Raw genomic sequence first — 17,053 nt, 5'->3', positions numbered from 1 at the left:
GCAAAATCTTAGTTCCTAATTCCATTTTGAAATATATTTTTTAATAGAACTATTATAGGTTGACAAAGTTTTTTGAACAAAGTTTTGACAAACTTTTTTATTTAGGTAAAAAATATTATTAAAAAAATAAAACTTTAACCTACTTTAATTCCACTTTTAGAAACTTTGTTAAGTTTGGGGGAAAAAAATTGTGAAAAGGTAATTTTTTTTTAATAAAATAATAATGCAACATTTTACCTTTCAAAATTTGGATGATTTTTTTAGTGGAAGAGCTACAACAAGACCACTTTCGCAGTTATAGTTACTGCCTTAATTGTATGGCTCCACTTTTGCAGTTATTGGTACTACCTTGATTGCAGGCACCTTGCGGAAGAGGCATAAACATGGTGAAAGAGTTGAGTTCCTCTCTCCTTACGTCAGGTTGCATGCTGCAGCCATGAGTTCTCGGGCAAAGCTAAAAAAATAAATAACCTGCGATTCCTCTTCAGCAAGCAATGGATGATTGAAACCACAACAGAGGTTCATCTACTGGTGCGATTGGCGCTGTGTGACGGCTCTGACGCTGCTGACATCGGCACCAGGAACTAGTTTTCCCTTGGTGGAGTTAAATCTGACCGGAATCTCTAGCATCTTCATCATCTCCAATTCGTCCTCGTTGCCCTCAGCTTCTCCTCTGTTCTCCTTTTGTTTTTGCTGCCACTCCTTAGTGATACCATCCACGAAGTCTGACACCGCTTGTTTCGTCTTTTTGTGCTCCTCCTCCACGAACTCTCTCTGGTGGCGCATCCTCGGAAGCTCGGGGGTGGGCGTCCGATGGTAGCTTCACGAGTGGGAGCGGTCACTTTTCTCTCGCTCGCGGTCGCGGTCGTCCTTGTCTCGTCTTCGTTATCTTTCTCTGTCCGGAGTTCAGTCACGGTCACGTTCACGCTCACGGTCCGTCATAGTGTAGAGAGGAGGTTGAGGTTCGTTGTTGGCTCTGGCAAAACCTGAACGGTGATCGTGGCCAGTTTATGGTCGGATGCGTAACAGAAGTTTATGGCAGACGCCAATTGTTACGACAAAAAACTTACTGTTGTTACCAAAACAAAAAGGATAATGATATTCCAACAAAATTTTTTGACAAGGATTTGACACATCTGACGTGGCAGGGGTTTTTTTAATTTTTAAAAACTGAAAATGTATCTTCGCACGTGCAGCCAAGAGAGAAACAACGCTTATGTTAAATGTCCTTTAGAGAGAGAAAGTTAAGAGAAAAAGGGGGGGAATTGAGGCGGTCTGTTGTGCAGTTTGAGAGTGAAGAGAGAGAAGGTCGAAAGTGAGGCAGCGGCAACCATTTCGCCGGTGAGAAAGTGGAGGGTCGTTGTCGAAGAAATTGGATACCGTCCCTACCATCCAGAAGACGTCATTTTTGAAGTGGGTAGTGTATTTGGAATTCTTAATCGACGCTGCTTGGTCGGCGACAGCCGTGTGGTGGTCGTTTGTGTTGCATTGTAAGTTTCTTTTCCTCCCATTTCACATTTGCTTAATGTGTTGGTTGATGATAAAGTTTTTCTCCTTATCGTTAATTTTTTTAATTTTTTTGGGAACAAGTTGCTATTCTACATGTTCGTTTTTGATGTTGTTGGGGAAAAGTGATTTGGTGGTGTTAGGATGAATGTTAGTGTATTTTTGAGGACCCATTTTTGTTGTTGGGTGTTGTCTGTAATAGCGGTTTAGGTACTTCAAAATTTGGAACAAACCACATGTTTTGTAAGTGCGTATGTGTGTTCTCGTTTGTTTTTGTCTGTATTGTTAAATTTTTGGCGGTTTCGTCATTTGTATTTGATTTCTAGGGTTTCCATAGTGGGAGGTTAAAAATGTGAGTCTGATCAACCATGTGATGTATTTCGTGTTGTGTAAGATATACAATCTGCTTTGTGATTACATCCCCATAATGTTGGTTTGGTTACTTTAGAGTTCTCCTTTGTGTGGCAGTTTCATTATTGTCATAAAACTTTTGCAGTAGATAACCATAATTGTTGGTGATTAGCAAAAGAAGAAGAGAAAAATATTATGTGTAACCTTTGAATATCATCTTCTTTTCAGGTTGTTTGAGGGTTAGTGAAAGATCCTTTGTCCATGAAAACGTATTGGCCGGAGTAGTTTGTCATCACAAAGTTATGGCTGGTGAATGTGGATTGAATGAGAAGGTATTTTTATGTTGTACTTTGTAGACTGGATTGACAGGATTTTTTTGTAAAAATGTTAATAAAGTATTAATTTTTTAAAATTTTTTGAATGTTAGGCTCGATTGCGTACTTTTTGTCAGACAAAGTGGATTGGCCAAATGAATGGGATAATCTTAGATAGGCATCGCGAAAGGATTCAGGGTACACCATTCAAATGGTGTTTGGACATGCAAGAACCATTAAAGATATGTAACCCTCTTTTGCTTGAGTTATTGAAGCGTTGACTACCTGCTCAGGAATCTTTTCGTGTCATGCAACGGTCAATCCCGTTTACTTGTGCGGACATTTGCATGTCTTTAGAATTGTCTGTTGTTGGGTTAGATGTAGATTTTGATAAAACTGTTTGTGGGGTAGTGGGTGGACTTTTGCAAGACAAAATAGTAACTGTTAAAACCATTATTGAAATAATTCAGAGTTTGGTAGGTAGTGATTCTAATGAAGTTGATAACGTTTGTCGTTTGTACATATTTGTTTGTTTTGTTGTGTTTTACTTTCCTAGAAATTCAAAAACAATTAGTAACATACCTTGTAGTGTTTTAGATGATATAGATGGGCTGTCCAATTACAATTGGGGTAAGACAGTTCATAGTTTTTTAGTTAAAAGTTTAAGTCGGGCGTTTCTGGCACTTGGGCAGGCAGAGCTTTGCTTAAGTGGTGCATCACCAGTTTTGCAGGTACAGTAAAGTTCATTTACTAAATTATGTTGATCTGTAGAATGTTTAAAATGAAATAATGCATCATGTTGTTTTTTGTAGATTTGGGCTGTAGAAAGACTTTCATTGGGTGGCCCAGAATTGCAGTTAATTTTTCCGAGAATATTGGCGTGGCCGGAAGTTCACTTCAAGTCAAGACGGATTGAGAAGTTGTTCCAGAAGAGCAAAGTATTTTTCCTGTTCAGCGATTTGTTTTTCATACCATTTTTTTTCTGTTGTGAAACAGTAATTTTATTGTGTGCATGTTCATTAGATATGTTAGGAATGAAGGCTAAGAGAAGAAGACAAGCAAAATATTATGATTCGTGAAGCGTTGCAACTTGGTGACGAAGCAAAGTTTGAAAAATCGCATGTGGATATAAAGTTGGCTTCGACAAAAGTTCTGCTGCAGAGGCTGAGAACCCATAGAACACGGCTACGGATGATGAAGGACGAAATGACTTTGATGCGCGAAGAGATATCATTGCGATGTCATGGTGGAATTGACAAGGGTGTGCAACATGGGGAGGGCAACGACAGTTATGAGGTGGAGGTGGAGGTTGGAGAGCGTGACACTGATGAACAACTTCCTGCTGATGATGGAAATGTCGTTGAAGGAAGTAGTCGTGTTGATGTGGGGAAAGGCCTTGATGTCAACCGTGCATCCCATGGAGGCATTTTTGGTGAAGTTGAACCGCTTCAAGCCATAGTTCCCTATGTTCCACAACAGCCACGAATGACTCAATTTAAAGTTGATTACATGAAGTTGTATAGCAGTATAACGGTTTTTGGTGTACCAAACAGGTATTAGTTATATTTTAGTGTATTACAGTTCTTATTTGGTTATTTTTAAAAGTTAGACATTTAATTACGGAACTCTTATTGCAGGGTGGTTTGCAACATCAATGGTCAAATTCTAGGTACGAATGAGTGTTGGGGTTTTGGTCCTGGAAAGAAGGTGGACAATATGGTAAGAAGATTGTTTATAACATTTCAATCCGACAATTAAACGTCAGGATTAGTAATACATACTATTCTTTAGGCTGTTCTATTTGCTGCGAGCACAATGATGTTCTTTGAACGACGTCGATATAGTCATGTCAAGAGAATACATTTCAATCCTTTATATACGGTAAACAAAATGTTTGTTTAATTTGCTATGTTGGTTCAGATTATTTATAATCTAATCATGTATGTTATTATTGTAGACGCATGTACTGACTGACTCACGGAGGATGATTGTTAAGAGACGTCAATGGACATTGAGAGACTACGGTGCCTACTTTCGTGCAGGACTGATTGTGTTAGATGACATTTTGTCTGCTGATTTTGTGAGATTTAATATTTAGGATGTTTTTAATTTTTTGGTCAATGTTTGTAGCTTAATTGATGGTAGTCATATTTTGTTGTAGTTGTTTGCTCCAATTGTGAATGACGATCATTGGTGGTGTTATGTCGTCAATTGTAAAGAGAAGAAGTTGTACGTGCTTGATTCGATAGGCCACTCCAACAAAAGTCGTAGAAAAATAGACAACGCAGTTGTAAGATTACAATATTGTGATATTGGTTTTGTTTAGGTTATCACATATTACTAGTTTGTTAACTTAATGGGTCGTTATTATTCTGACACTGTAGGCTCATAATATGGGATTACTTTTTGGGATGTTGATGAAGTGTTCGGAACATGACTGCCCAAAATTTGAAGTTCACTGCGACATAACTCCCATTCAACCGAACTTGTGAGTTTATCATTTGTTGTTTAATTGCACTGCAGTTTGGTGATGAAGTGTGTTTATTTACATATATTTGTGGTGTTGTTTAGATACGATTGTGGCATTATTGTTCTTCAAATGATGGAGTTGTGGGATGGTCAGAAGCAATTTGATGGCAATAGCATGCCTAATTACACTAATGTAAGTTGTGGTTAGTCCACGAATTTTTATTATAAATGTTGTTCAATATTGATGTATTTTCATTGACATAATTGTGAGTTGTTCTGCAGGAACAACTTCAACTGATTAGACAGCAATACATTTGGCGTTGGATCCTAGATGTTGACAATATCTACAGGCAAGAAGTCCTACAGTACTACAACGCGCTTTTATAGAACATAGGTGTGCATTGAAAAGGATGGGTGGTATAATGTACGCTATGAACTTTTTTAACATTTTTTGGGAAGGCCATTAACTTGTTGTACAAATCAACTTGTAGAGTTAATGACAACACAATCCTACCTTGTTGATTGATAGTTGTATAGTTGTTTTAAAACATTAAGGTCTAGTGTTAACAGTCTTTTTCAATTAATGAATGTTGTGTAGTTGAATGAATAGTGTAAATGAGTATTTAAATTTTGTAATATGTTGTTTATATTGTGGGATGACCACAAGGACCCACGTCAGTCCATTTATATGCTGCAGCTACCAATAATTTTATACTGTGGAATGTGTTGATGAGAATTTTATGTCAGCTTACAACAGCGGGTTCAAATGGTTATGAGTTATTGCACAACAAATAGGAAAAACCGCTGGTTTAGTCTCTAGTTAATGAATGCAATATATATGTGAGGACATTGAATATTATTAACATTAAAAAAGTTTGCCATTACTCCCCACATATGTATGTATAGGTGGCCATATATGCTTCAAATGTTTTTTACCCGTTTCTGCTGTTGACAATGCACAAAATTAATCCAATGCAATGGTTATTACTGTACTGGACTTTGTGATTGACGTTGTGATTGACTTACATGATGGCCATTGCTCGACTAACGCGATTGATGAATACTTTTGATTCAACGTGGAAGTACTATAGAAAAATTTCAACTATACTCCCCACATAGGGGCAAGTTACTCCCCCTTTTTTGTTACAACTTTGTACTTGGGGTCCATCGAGGCTACACACCAATCAGAGATGGGTGATGAGAAATAATTAATTTGTTAACGCATGACAAATGAATAAGGTCTTCAGAATAGTGTTTAGTGAATATTGAAGCAGTATTGGAAAAGGTCAGTTGTACTCCCCATTTAGGTACGGCTAACTCCCCGCTGTTGTATCAGGTTTATCTTTAACCTTCTCTGGGGGTCGAGTCATATGAAATTAAATTATTTTAAAATGTATAACGCTTGTTTGTTAACCAATGAAATAGGAAAAACGGTTGACCAAATTTTTTTTTCGTTGTTGTCCACGTCCTGCACTTCTGTTCAGAAAACTCTGCTTGAACTCCCCAGGTACAGCTTCCTTGCTCCCCACATAGGCGTCTGGTGTTATTGAAATTGTGTGGTCATATTAAGTCCACCCAGTTGCGGACATTGAATTGTGATTGGTGTATTAGACGTCGTGAGTGCGCAAGAACATTGTCAAAGGTCGAAAGAGATTACTTAAGAATAATTTATGTTGAATGTTGAAGCAGTGTTGAAAAAGTTATACTGTACCCCCTAGTTACCCACGGCTAACTCCCCGCTTTTGTACCCGGTTTAAGTTTGGGGTCTTCTGTGGGTCTATTATATGAAATAAATTTATTAGAAAAATTGTAACGCTTTATTGACGCAAAGGAATTTATTTGTTAACCAATGAAATAGGAATAACGGTTGACCAAATTTTTTTTTCGTTGTTGTCCACGTCCTGCACTTCTGTTCAGAAAACTCTGCTTGAACTCCCCAGGTACAGCTTCCTTGCTCCCCACATAGGCGTCTGGTGTTATTGAAATTGTGTGGTCATATTAAGTCCACCCAGTTGCGGACATTGAATTTTGATTGGTGTATTAGACGTCGTGAGTGCGCAAGAACATTGTTAAAGGTCGAAAGAGATTACTTAAGAATAATTTATGTTGAATGTTGAAGCAGTGTTCAAAAAGTTAAACTATACTCCCCACTTACCTACGGCCAACTTCCCGGTTTTGTACCAGGCATAAATTTGGGGTCTTCTGTGGGTCTATTTACATGAAATAAATTTATTTGAAAAATGGTAACGCTTTATTGACGCAAAGGAATTTATTTGTTAACCAATGAAATACGAATAATGCTTAAGTAACAACGACTCCCATCTATCGACTTCAATCACAAATAGGTAACTCTAATAAATCAGTGTCTAAGTGAATGACTTAGGAATGAGGTTTGTAACATAAAGCCAATAACAAAAACAAACAGATCCAATAGGTGGGAACAAATAATTAACTTTCTTGGATAACATAATTGTTCAAACAACATAGTGATAGATGCGACATTATGAAATTAGTCTAAATTGATGGACTTGGCGACATCACAATTGCATCCATTGATGAAAACCTCAATTATGCAATGTTTCTGAACATGGTCAACCTCAAACACAAGTCTGTCTCCTTCCTTCAATTGATTGTCTACACAGAACTGCCTCCACCCTTGTCCAAACTTGGTTGATCTCTTATTCCGGGAAACTAGCAGTTTGCACTCTACTCCGCTTCTTGATGCCAAAAGGTAAACCACATCCATTTGTAGGCTTCTTATGATGTCACCAAAACGAACATTGAGGTCCTGCAAACAATGAAATAACACAAGTACACATGGAGTCAGATGAGGTCACATCCAAATTGCAGTCCCAGTTTTGAAAGCAACAGATAAGAAGTTAAGGAATAGATACTACCAGATGGCTAGCTTGTGCCTGAGATTTCGTCAACTTGACAGCATATAGGGCTGTCCCAGGGTGCGTTGCAGCACCTAACAAAAATGACTCCTTATTCTGTGGTTCGCATAGGCCCACAAAACATGTTATTTGAAAGCGATTGCCTCCAACGTAACGAAGCTGAACATATGAGTCGACTAATTGGTCAGTGTATATGTTCTCTAGGTCTTTCCATCCATTGGTTAATTTTGGGTTCAACGTATCCATGTTGTAGGTGACCACAAAGGTGTTCCCAAAAGTATCAACTAAAGTCCATTGGTCCTGCAGTTCGTTTTCAAATGCCGCAGAAAAATGTCGATCGACATACGCGAAGTTCTACATGCACAAATAAAACTTCGAACCCCATTAGAAAAGAATTTAGAACCCTACAAAGATTGAAGACATGGGCGAATATAACTGAAAGGCATACCTGCCCATGAATGTTGATGGTGGTGAAAGTCCACAATACCGTCGTCTCTGGAAAGGCTTGTGTTCGAACATTGTTTTCCCCCATACTTTCACTCAAATTTGCGGCCATGATCTGGTGGTGCTTAAATTGTCCTTAACTATGAAACGAAATCTCAACTTTGTTGCCATTAGGGTTCGGGTGTCACAATAAATAATGGTGGGTAGGGGGTTATCAAAAGTCGTGTCCGTTTAATGGGAAGACCTGAGGGGTTGGAAACGGATACACATATTCCTTTCAACGGTCAATTATGGATGAGTCATAAATGTATTCAAATCACAATTGTGACCGTGCTGCCCTTGTGTTAAACTATGAACTGCTCTGTTTTTGTGTTTAACATGTAATTAAGGTCAATAATTTAAATTTTCAAATGGGATTTATGAACAACTAAACAATGATACCAACCACTAACTTCATAATCATTTATAATTATGCAATTAATATATTGGTAACATCAAAACCCCAACACAATGAAAATTTTAATGTGGGCACTGTCGGATACCAATTAAGCACATGTAATACCCAAACACAATGAATCCACTGTCATCATGTTTGTGTAGTTCATGCGCATCAAATTGGAAAACAAAAAGGACGCACAAAAAAGAGTTATCCTACCAAAAAACAATTCATCACCACACTTACTAATCCACGGAAACCGAATGACGTCTTCCTTGTCAAATGAGTCTCGTGGTAGATACTTGACTGTTAACAATCTCTGCCTCCATACATGTCAGCAGCGACATGAAACCACTGTTCGGAATGTATGGTCCAATCCTGGCTTCGTCTGTCATTTGGGTACATTGTGAGTCTAAGGGCACATCCACGTCAATAGGTTCCTGGTAATCATCCCAAACACGATTCTTGAATACATAACCAACCAATTTAAAATAAAGTATAATCATACACCTACATGAATACAAACCTGTGAAGTTCTTTGTGACTTGTTTTTGGCCGCACTCGTTTTCCTTTTCTTTGATAGCTTTTCAACTGTTGATTGTAATCTGTTACTTCTCAGTCTCCCCTTCCTCTTAACATGTACTGGGCTGCGAACATTACTACAGTTCGTGACACCTGCATGTTGACCGCTATTGTCTTCAATGTGACCTTGTTGGGTAAGTAAAAAAGGATTAGATTTGGTAGGGACACCTAATCCTTCTGCAATAGAATTCAGCTCATTCCACAACATCGTTGATGAAGCGTCAGAGTCACATGCCACCTCCGCTAAATCGTAAAACCTCTTGCATAAGATTTTATATCTTTGCATCCGTGGGTCGTCATTACTTCTATTGTATCCCGCTATTATCACACTATGCCTCCTCCTAACATTTTTGGACCACCGATGGAGAACATATTTTTTTGGCACGCACTCCATGTCTTCTTGTCCAAGAGTCAACAAGCTGTGACGACACATGATGCCCCTAAACTCAAACAACATACAACTACATTGGATATTTGTTGTTAGTGTGTCAAGCACAACATCATGCATTCTGTGGTATTTTTTTCCCTCCCACAACCACTCTTCCTTTACGGTATACTTCAGCAGACATCCGTCTTCGAACACCCTTTTCACGAAACAATTAATCTTTCCCCTAAATTCGTTTTGGACCTCCGCAAATTTGGCGTGCGTGTACTCTAGTTGAAATTGCCTCTCAATAAGAGATTGTGATCCACATGCAACTGTGGTATTGGATGAAGCAAAGTCAGCTTCAAATTCTTTTTCTGCTTTTTGCCGTAGTGCATTGTCGTATTGCACAACAAATTGTTACAAAGTAGTTCCCGAATTAATGAACCCATCAAAAAAAGCATTCAGGCCTTCACTCCTTTGGGTGGTTGACATGCCAGCCCAAAACTGACTTTTTAGATAGCAAGGAACCCAATGATGTCTCTCGTCAAACAATGTAGTGAGCCAGTCGTTTGTGGTCAAATCATATTGTCCAATAAATGCATGCCATCCCAACTCAAACTCACCCATCGTGATTGAATCATACACTAGTCTTTTCAATTCAGTCTTGATAGATTTGTAATTTGTGTAACCTTGCAATTTTTCCGGCACTTTTTTCATTATGTGCCATAGACACCATCGATGTTTGGTATTTGGGAAAACTTCTCTAATTGCATTAAGCATTGCCTTACATTGGTCGGTAACAATTCCTTCCGGTGGTTTGTTATACATGCACCGAAGCCACAATTCAAAAATCCACACGAACGACCTTGTGTCTTCAGCTGATACTAGACCACAACCTAACAAAATGGAGTGTCCATGGTGATTAACACCTACAAAAGGAGCGAAAGGCATGTCATATTTGTTGGTCAAATATGTGGTGTCAAAAGACACAACATCACCAAAATCCTCAGATGCCGCTCTACTGCGCGCATCGGCCCAAAAAACATTGCATATACGGTTGTCTTCGTCCATGTCAATTTCAAAGAAGAAGTCGTTGTTTAATTCCCGCATTTTTGAAAAATGTCGTAGAAGGGCCTGCCCATCCACATCCTTACACAATGATCGCCTTTGTTGACCAATGTAGTTGCGAACATCACGTTCAATGAAGTTAACGTGTTCATATCCACCTGCTTCAGACACAAGAGACCGGAAACTTTTGTTAATTCGGACACCAGCGTCATCGTTAGTCTCAACAGTTTGCCTTGAATGCATATCAACTTTACGGTTGCCCCGTATTAGCCTTGACTTCTTCGGACTAATGTCATGACTGTGATCAGTTACAATGCTCCTTATGAACCATTGTCCGTCTTTCTTTGCTGCGGTGATTGAAGCTTTACACTGTTTTGCTTTAGTGGGGACGGTCTTCAATTCTGGAGGAATAGCGGACATATAATTCCCCTCGCGTGAACAGACCAACTTGATGTAGTTGATTTCATTATCTTCGCCCCGTGCTGAAGTACTGGTGCGAATACCAAAGCCGCTTCTAATACTGTAATTTTTATAAAATTGTTTTACATCATCTAAGCTATCAAAACACATGTGTACTTTGGGTGGAATATCATCTCCGGAGTCATTGTGAGGCAGACCACTTTTGACGTGTACTTGTTCAGGCTGCTGATTTGGTATATGGATTTCGAAATGTTCCTCCAAGGCGATGTCATCTGCTGAGTGAAATGGCTCCATCACCTGAATGTTGTGGTAAATTAAATGCCTACAAATGACAGACATTAATATTTCCACCAACTTCACCTCCGAATGTTAGGGCTGTATATATTTTATGTTCCTTCAAAATAAACGTTTTGTAAACTTGAACCCTAAAAACCAAATGACACACGGATGCCATCTTCTACTTATTGTGATACTGCACACATTGTGCTTCATTAATGAGGATATGGAACAGGTCTGAAGGACAAAAAAATTAATTTTTCAACATAATGGTGAATGACTTACTTGCACTGAAGATTGCCACCAATATAGCTTTATGGTGATGTCCGCAGTAATGGCTCATCCGTCTTTAAGTAGCTGGGCTCACCATTATGAGACATCAACACAAAGCACCACTATATTCATTCGTTGCAATTCTAAAGGATCGACGAAATAAGGTTTCGAAATTTCTTTTCCTGTAAGCGTACAAGTGCTTTTTCTCGACCTTGTATTAGTGGGTTCAATATATTTTTTGAATTTGGTCGTACGTTGTTAGGTAATGGAACCCTGGCAAGGACTTGATGTTGAAGAGCAGGATTTGGAGTCATTCGTGAAAAGAGGCAACTCATCAAGAACACTGATTCCAGGACCTGCGGGAAATGTCCAAGCAGCAATGATTAATCAGGACAGTGAACAACCTGAAAGCACTCAAAAATTTGCTCTGGACATTGCCTCCGCAACTTACGAACGAGATTTCAAATCGAATCCATGGTTATGGGCAGAGCAGTTCATAAAATTCCATGGTATTCCGTTACTGATAATTTTAGATTTGTCAAATTTATTAGTTAACGAATGACATTTGGGTGAAAAACCTGATTTCTGCAGGGCTACTGAAGGAAGGCAAAATTGAAAATGCAACCCAGTTAGGAAGTTGCAAATGCACAACCATTCTTCCGTTTGTGGCATGCATTGTCAAACAATGTAAGCCTAATGGGCTAGGAGATATGCAAATATATATAAAGGTAAGCATACAAAACACAAATTTGGTATTTTTGGTTGACGACATACTTCAAATAATATTTTAACTTAACACAACAATAGGATACCAGTGCGACGGTGTGGGCTAGTGTCCATAGGAAGGTGCTGCTCAATCCAGAATTCGGACAAGACCTCACAGTGGGGGCTGTTTTGCTGTTGCACACAGTAAGAACATATGTTGTGAACCTAAAACAGTGAATCATATTGGTGTTTCAACATTCTATAACAACATTTGTGTAAGTTTAATACTTGTTGTAATAGGTTGCCGCATTCAGTCCCCGTCCGCGACTTTGCTATGTCAACATTACAGTACGCAACATTGTGAAGGTGTGAATCACAATCTAAAACATTGTCAACGAGATACTGTCATTTGTTACGCACACCTTGACTTTATATACATTTTTTTACTCTGTGGTACTAGATCTTCAAGGCAGATATATGTTAACCAACGGATGAGCTTATCCATGCCACTAAAAGGCCTGACATTGTCCTCCCCCCATGCATGGATCCCAATATTGATGAGTTATTGCGAAAACTTGTAAAACCCTCCATAGTGACCAAGAAGACTGACCATGGCCAAGGTTCCTCTGGCATTGATGGTACCTCCTCAAGCACTAACGCTGCGCAAACAAATGATTCGTGAAAATATGTGACAAATAACATGGTTGTGGTGCTTAGTATCTAATTTGCTTTATTTCCAGTACGATTTTCTTTGTTTCGTAGTCTGTGCGTTATATTTTGTGTGTGTAATTTTGCTGCTTAGTATTCATCGTATTGTAGGTCGTTTCAAGAGTTGAAGTGATTTATTCAGAACTATGTTAATCATCATTCTACATAGTAGCGCAAACGTATGTGGGGATATGCAATACACTTAATGTATTAAAAGTTCCAGTCAACTATTTTCTTCTATTGAACACTCATTTTCTACTTTCGAATATAATTAGGTGTTCATCCCTGATTCAAGTGAAGTTAATTTATAAACTCAATTCCAATGATTTTTTCACTCAATAAAGGCAATCCAGAGTTCTCTCCTATTGACGCAATGGGATGTTTCGCAAACACAAACGAGATATCACATGTCACTACTAAGTGGGGAGTAAGGAAAGGATATGTGGGGAGTTACGTGTACTTTTTTGTGTACACATCCCTGATTCAAGTGAAGTTCATTTGTATAATAATTTTCCATAAATATTTCAGTCAATAAAGGCAATCCCAAGTTTTGTCCAGTGACGCAATGGGATGTTTCGTAAACAAAAACGAAATATCACATATCACAACTAAGTGGGGAGTAAGGACAACATATGTGGGGAGTCAGGTGTACATTTTTTTCTGTTCATCCCTGATTCAAGTGAAGTTAATTTGTAAACTCAATTCCAATGAATTTTTCACTCAATAAAGGCAATCCAGAGTTCTCTCCCATTGACGTAATGGGATGTTTCGCAAACCCAAACGAAATATCACGTGTCACTACTAAGTGGGGAGTAAGGACAACATATATGGGGAGTCAGGTGTACATTTTTTTCTGTTCATCCCTGATTCAAGTCAAGTTAATTTATAAACTCAATTCCAATGAATTTTTCACTCAATAAAGGCAATCCAGAGTTCTCTCCCATTGACGCAATGGGATGTTTCGCAAACCAAAACGAAATATCACATGTCACTACTAAGTGGGGAGTAAGGACAACATATGTGGGGAGTCACGTGTATATTTTTTTCTGTTCATCTCTGATTCAAGTGAAGTTAATTTATAAACTCAATTCCAATGAATTTTTCACTCAATAAAGGCAATCTAGAGTTCTCTCCCATTGACGCAATGTGATGTTTCGCAAACCCAAACGAAACATCACATGTCACAACTAAGTGGGGAGTAAGGAAATGATATGTGGGGAGTTACGTGTACTTTTTTGTGTACACATCCCTGATTCAAGTGTTCATTTGTATAATAATTTTCCATAAATATTTCAGTCAATAAAGGCAATCCCAAGTTTTCTCCATGGACGCAATGGGATGTTTCGCAAACACAAACGAAATATCACATATCACAACTCAGTGGGGAGTAAGGAAATGATATGTGCGGAGTTACGTGTACTTTTTTGTGTACACATCCCTGATTCAAGTGAAGTTCATTTGTATAATAATTTTCCATAAATATTTCAGTCAATAAAGGCAATCCCAAGTTTTGTCCAGTGACGCAATGGGATGTTTCGCAAACAAAAACGAAATATCACACATATCACAACTAAGTAGGGAGTAAGGAAAACCTATGTGGCGAGTGACGTGTATATTTTAATCTATTCATCACTGAATCAAGTGAAGTTAATTTATAAACTCAATTCCCATAAATTTTTAAATCATTAAATGCAATCCAAAGTATTGTCCATGCACGCAACCACCATGAACTGGATTGTGATGTTTTTCAAACAACACACAAAAAATATCACATCAAACAACCAATTGGGGAGTAACGACAACCTATGTGGGGAGTTACGTTTATTTTTTCGTCTGTACATGGCTGACTTAAGTGAAGTTCATGTATATACTGAATTTCAAAAGTTTTTTTCAATCAGTAAAAGCAAGACAAAGTATTCTCCATGCACGCAACCTCCATGAACTGGATTATGTTGTTAAACAACACAAATTTTCAATTTTCACAAATAAATGGGGAGTAAGGAAAACGTATGTGGGGACTTATACTAACTTTTTTCTATAGGCAGTGCAGACCTCATGGAAAGGTCGTTTATAATGATATATGGATTACTGCACTATAATCATTATCCTTAATTCAATGAATCACAAATTCTGCATCGTAACCCAATCTCCAGGAATAAATCAAAAAAATAACTGGGCAGTGAAGACCAACTAAGTGGGGAGTTACATGGAAACTATACTCCGAAAATGCAGACTAAATGAAACAACTAACTTACAAATAACATACATTGCGGATTGTTCAAACCTAATAAATAAACAAAATACAAGTCACACATCCTATTGCATTAATAACTTTGTCACCAACTTTGTCATTCATCCAATGCAAAAGTCGAGGAAACTTGTTCATCCGAGATGTGAACTTTGTGTTGCACACAAGTAAATGATCAAATGACCATAACTGCAACAAAGTAAATAAATTACAACGGCATGTTCACCACAATCGACATCAGTATTTCAGCACAACAAAAAACAATATTGTAATTACCTGAAACAAATAAACACAGCCCACAACATCAAAATGCTTTGCGGCTGACTCGTTCTTCAATCCCAATGAAGCAATGCACAAGCTACTAACCAAATACTCATACACTAATGTTCCCCAATTATATTTGCCGATGTTGTCAATATCATCAACTAGCTTAAAAATTATGGGGACAACACTACCCTTTTTATTGGGCAATAAGAATTCTGAAATCCCTAACAAAATGTAAATCCTGCAAAAGAGTTCTACACCACCAACATCATCATCGTATTTCAAAAGATAGTCGTATATCAACTCCACAGTAACTGTTTGACCACCAAAAATATTGAAAGTGTCACTATCCGAAATGGTCTCATTTAAATCAATTCTTTCACCCAAAACCCTCAAACCTAACCCTAAACAAACATCTAATAGATTAAATTCTACGACTTGCCCACCAATACGAAAACCGCCCCTTCTCTCAACCCAGTTGTAACATAACAGACTCAAAAGTTTCCTACTAATCTTCACCGAATCGGTTAGCATGGGAAACCACCAAAATGGAGTGCCTTCAATATAGTTCTTCTGTTGCACACTTAGTCTATTGTTTATAACACCTACAAACTTCGTCTTGCAGAAATGACAAAATAAAATCTGGATAACATAACAAACAACTCAATGTCATTCATTATAATTGCACAAGTATAACAACATCAATCCAGATTAACAAAATGTAAATCCTGCAAAAGAGTTCTACACCACCAACATCATCATCGTATTTCAAAAGATAGTCGTATATCAACTCCACAGTAACTGTTTGACCACCAAAAATATTGAAAGTGTCACTATCCGAAATGGTCTCATTTAAATCAATTCTTTCACCCAAAACCCTCAAACCTAACCCTAAACAAACATCTAATAGATTAAATTCTACGACTTGCCCACCAATACGAAAACCGCCCCTTCTCTCAACCCAGTTGTAACATAACAGACTCAAAAGTTTCCTACTAATCTTCACCGAATCGGTTAGCATGGGAAACCACCAAAATGGAGTGCCTTCAATATAGTTCTTCTGTTGCACACTTAGTCTATTGTTTATAACACCTACAAACTTCGTCTTGCAGAAATGACAAAATAAAATCTGGATAACATAACAAACAACTCAATGTCATTCATTATAATTGCACAAGTATAACAACATCAATCCAGATTAACAAAATGTAAATCCTGCAAAAGAGTTCTACACCACCAACATCATCATCGTATTTCAAAAGATAGTCGTATATCAACTCCACAGTAACTGTTTGACCACCAAAAATATTGAAAGTGTCACTATCCGAAATGGTCTCATTTAAATCAATTCTTTCACCCAAAACCCTCAAACCTAACCCTAAACAAACATCTAATAGATTAAATTCTACGACTTGCCCACCAATACGAAAACCGCCCCTTCTCTCAACCCAGTTGTAACATAACAGACTCAAAAGTTTCCTACTAATCTTCACCGAATCGGTTAGCATGGGAAACCACCAAAATGGAGTGCCTTCAATATAGTTCTTCTGTTGCACACTTAGTCTATTGTTTATAACACCTACAAACTTCGTCTTGCAGAAATGACAAAATAAAATCTGGATAACATAATAAACAACTCAATGTCATTCATTATAATTGCACAAGTATAACAACATCAATCCAGATTAACAAAATGTAAATCCTGCAAAAGAGTTCTACACCACC

The 17,053-nt window shown here is 37.9% G+C and overlaps 2 protein-coding genes and 2 pseudogenes across 2 annotated transcripts; 2 read left to right on the top strand and 2 right to left on the bottom strand.

Annotated features, from left to right (window-relative positions):
* Positions 1–358: 358 nt before the first annotated feature.
* Positions 359–5,202, top strand: LOC114164520 (uncharacterized). The gene is made up of 12 exons (XM_085667178.1): positions 359–1,490; positions 2,086–2,189; positions 2,285–2,902; positions 2,984–3,109; positions 3,195–3,724; positions 3,809–3,890; positions 3,963–4,052; positions 4,129–4,251; positions 4,333–4,461; positions 4,556–4,659; positions 4,743–4,833; positions 4,923–5,202. Exons 5-12 carry the CDS (start codon positions 3,240–3,242, stop codon positions 5,025–5,027), a joined length of 1,209 nt encoding a protein of 402 aa, XP_085523304.1. The 5' UTR covers positions 359–1,490; positions 2,086–2,189; positions 2,285–2,902; positions 2,984–3,109; positions 3,195–3,239; the 3' UTR covers positions 5,028–5,202.
* Positions 412–942, bottom strand: LOC114164529 (uncharacterized; annotated as a pseudogene).
* Positions 5,203–7,149: 1,947 nt separating the features above from the next.
* Positions 7,150–11,148, bottom strand: LOC114188399 (protein FAR1-RELATED SEQUENCE 5-like; annotated as a pseudogene).
* A 520-nt stretch (positions 11,149–11,668) lies between these two features.
* Positions 11,669–12,480, top strand: LOC114188391 (uncharacterized). The gene is made up of 4 exons (XM_028076980.1): positions 11,669–11,912; positions 11,995–12,131; positions 12,211–12,312; positions 12,409–12,480. Exons 1-4 carry the CDS (start codon positions 11,669–11,671, stop codon positions 12,478–12,480), a joined length of 555 nt encoding a protein of 184 aa, XP_027932781.1.
* The last annotated feature ends 4,573 nt before the right edge of the window (positions 12,481–17,053 follow it).

The sequence above is a fragment of the Vigna unguiculata genome, chromosome 1 (genome assembly GCF_037176805.1).
Source record: "Vigna unguiculata cultivar grain cowpea cultivar isolate G323 ecotype 2 chromosome 1, ASM3717680v1, whole genome shotgun sequence".
Taxonomy (NCBI): Eukaryota; Viridiplantae; Streptophyta; class Magnoliopsida; order Fabales; family Fabaceae; genus Vigna; species Vigna unguiculata.
Note: the sequence above shows the minus strand (reverse complement) of the source record. Positions and strands in the feature narration are given on the sequence as shown.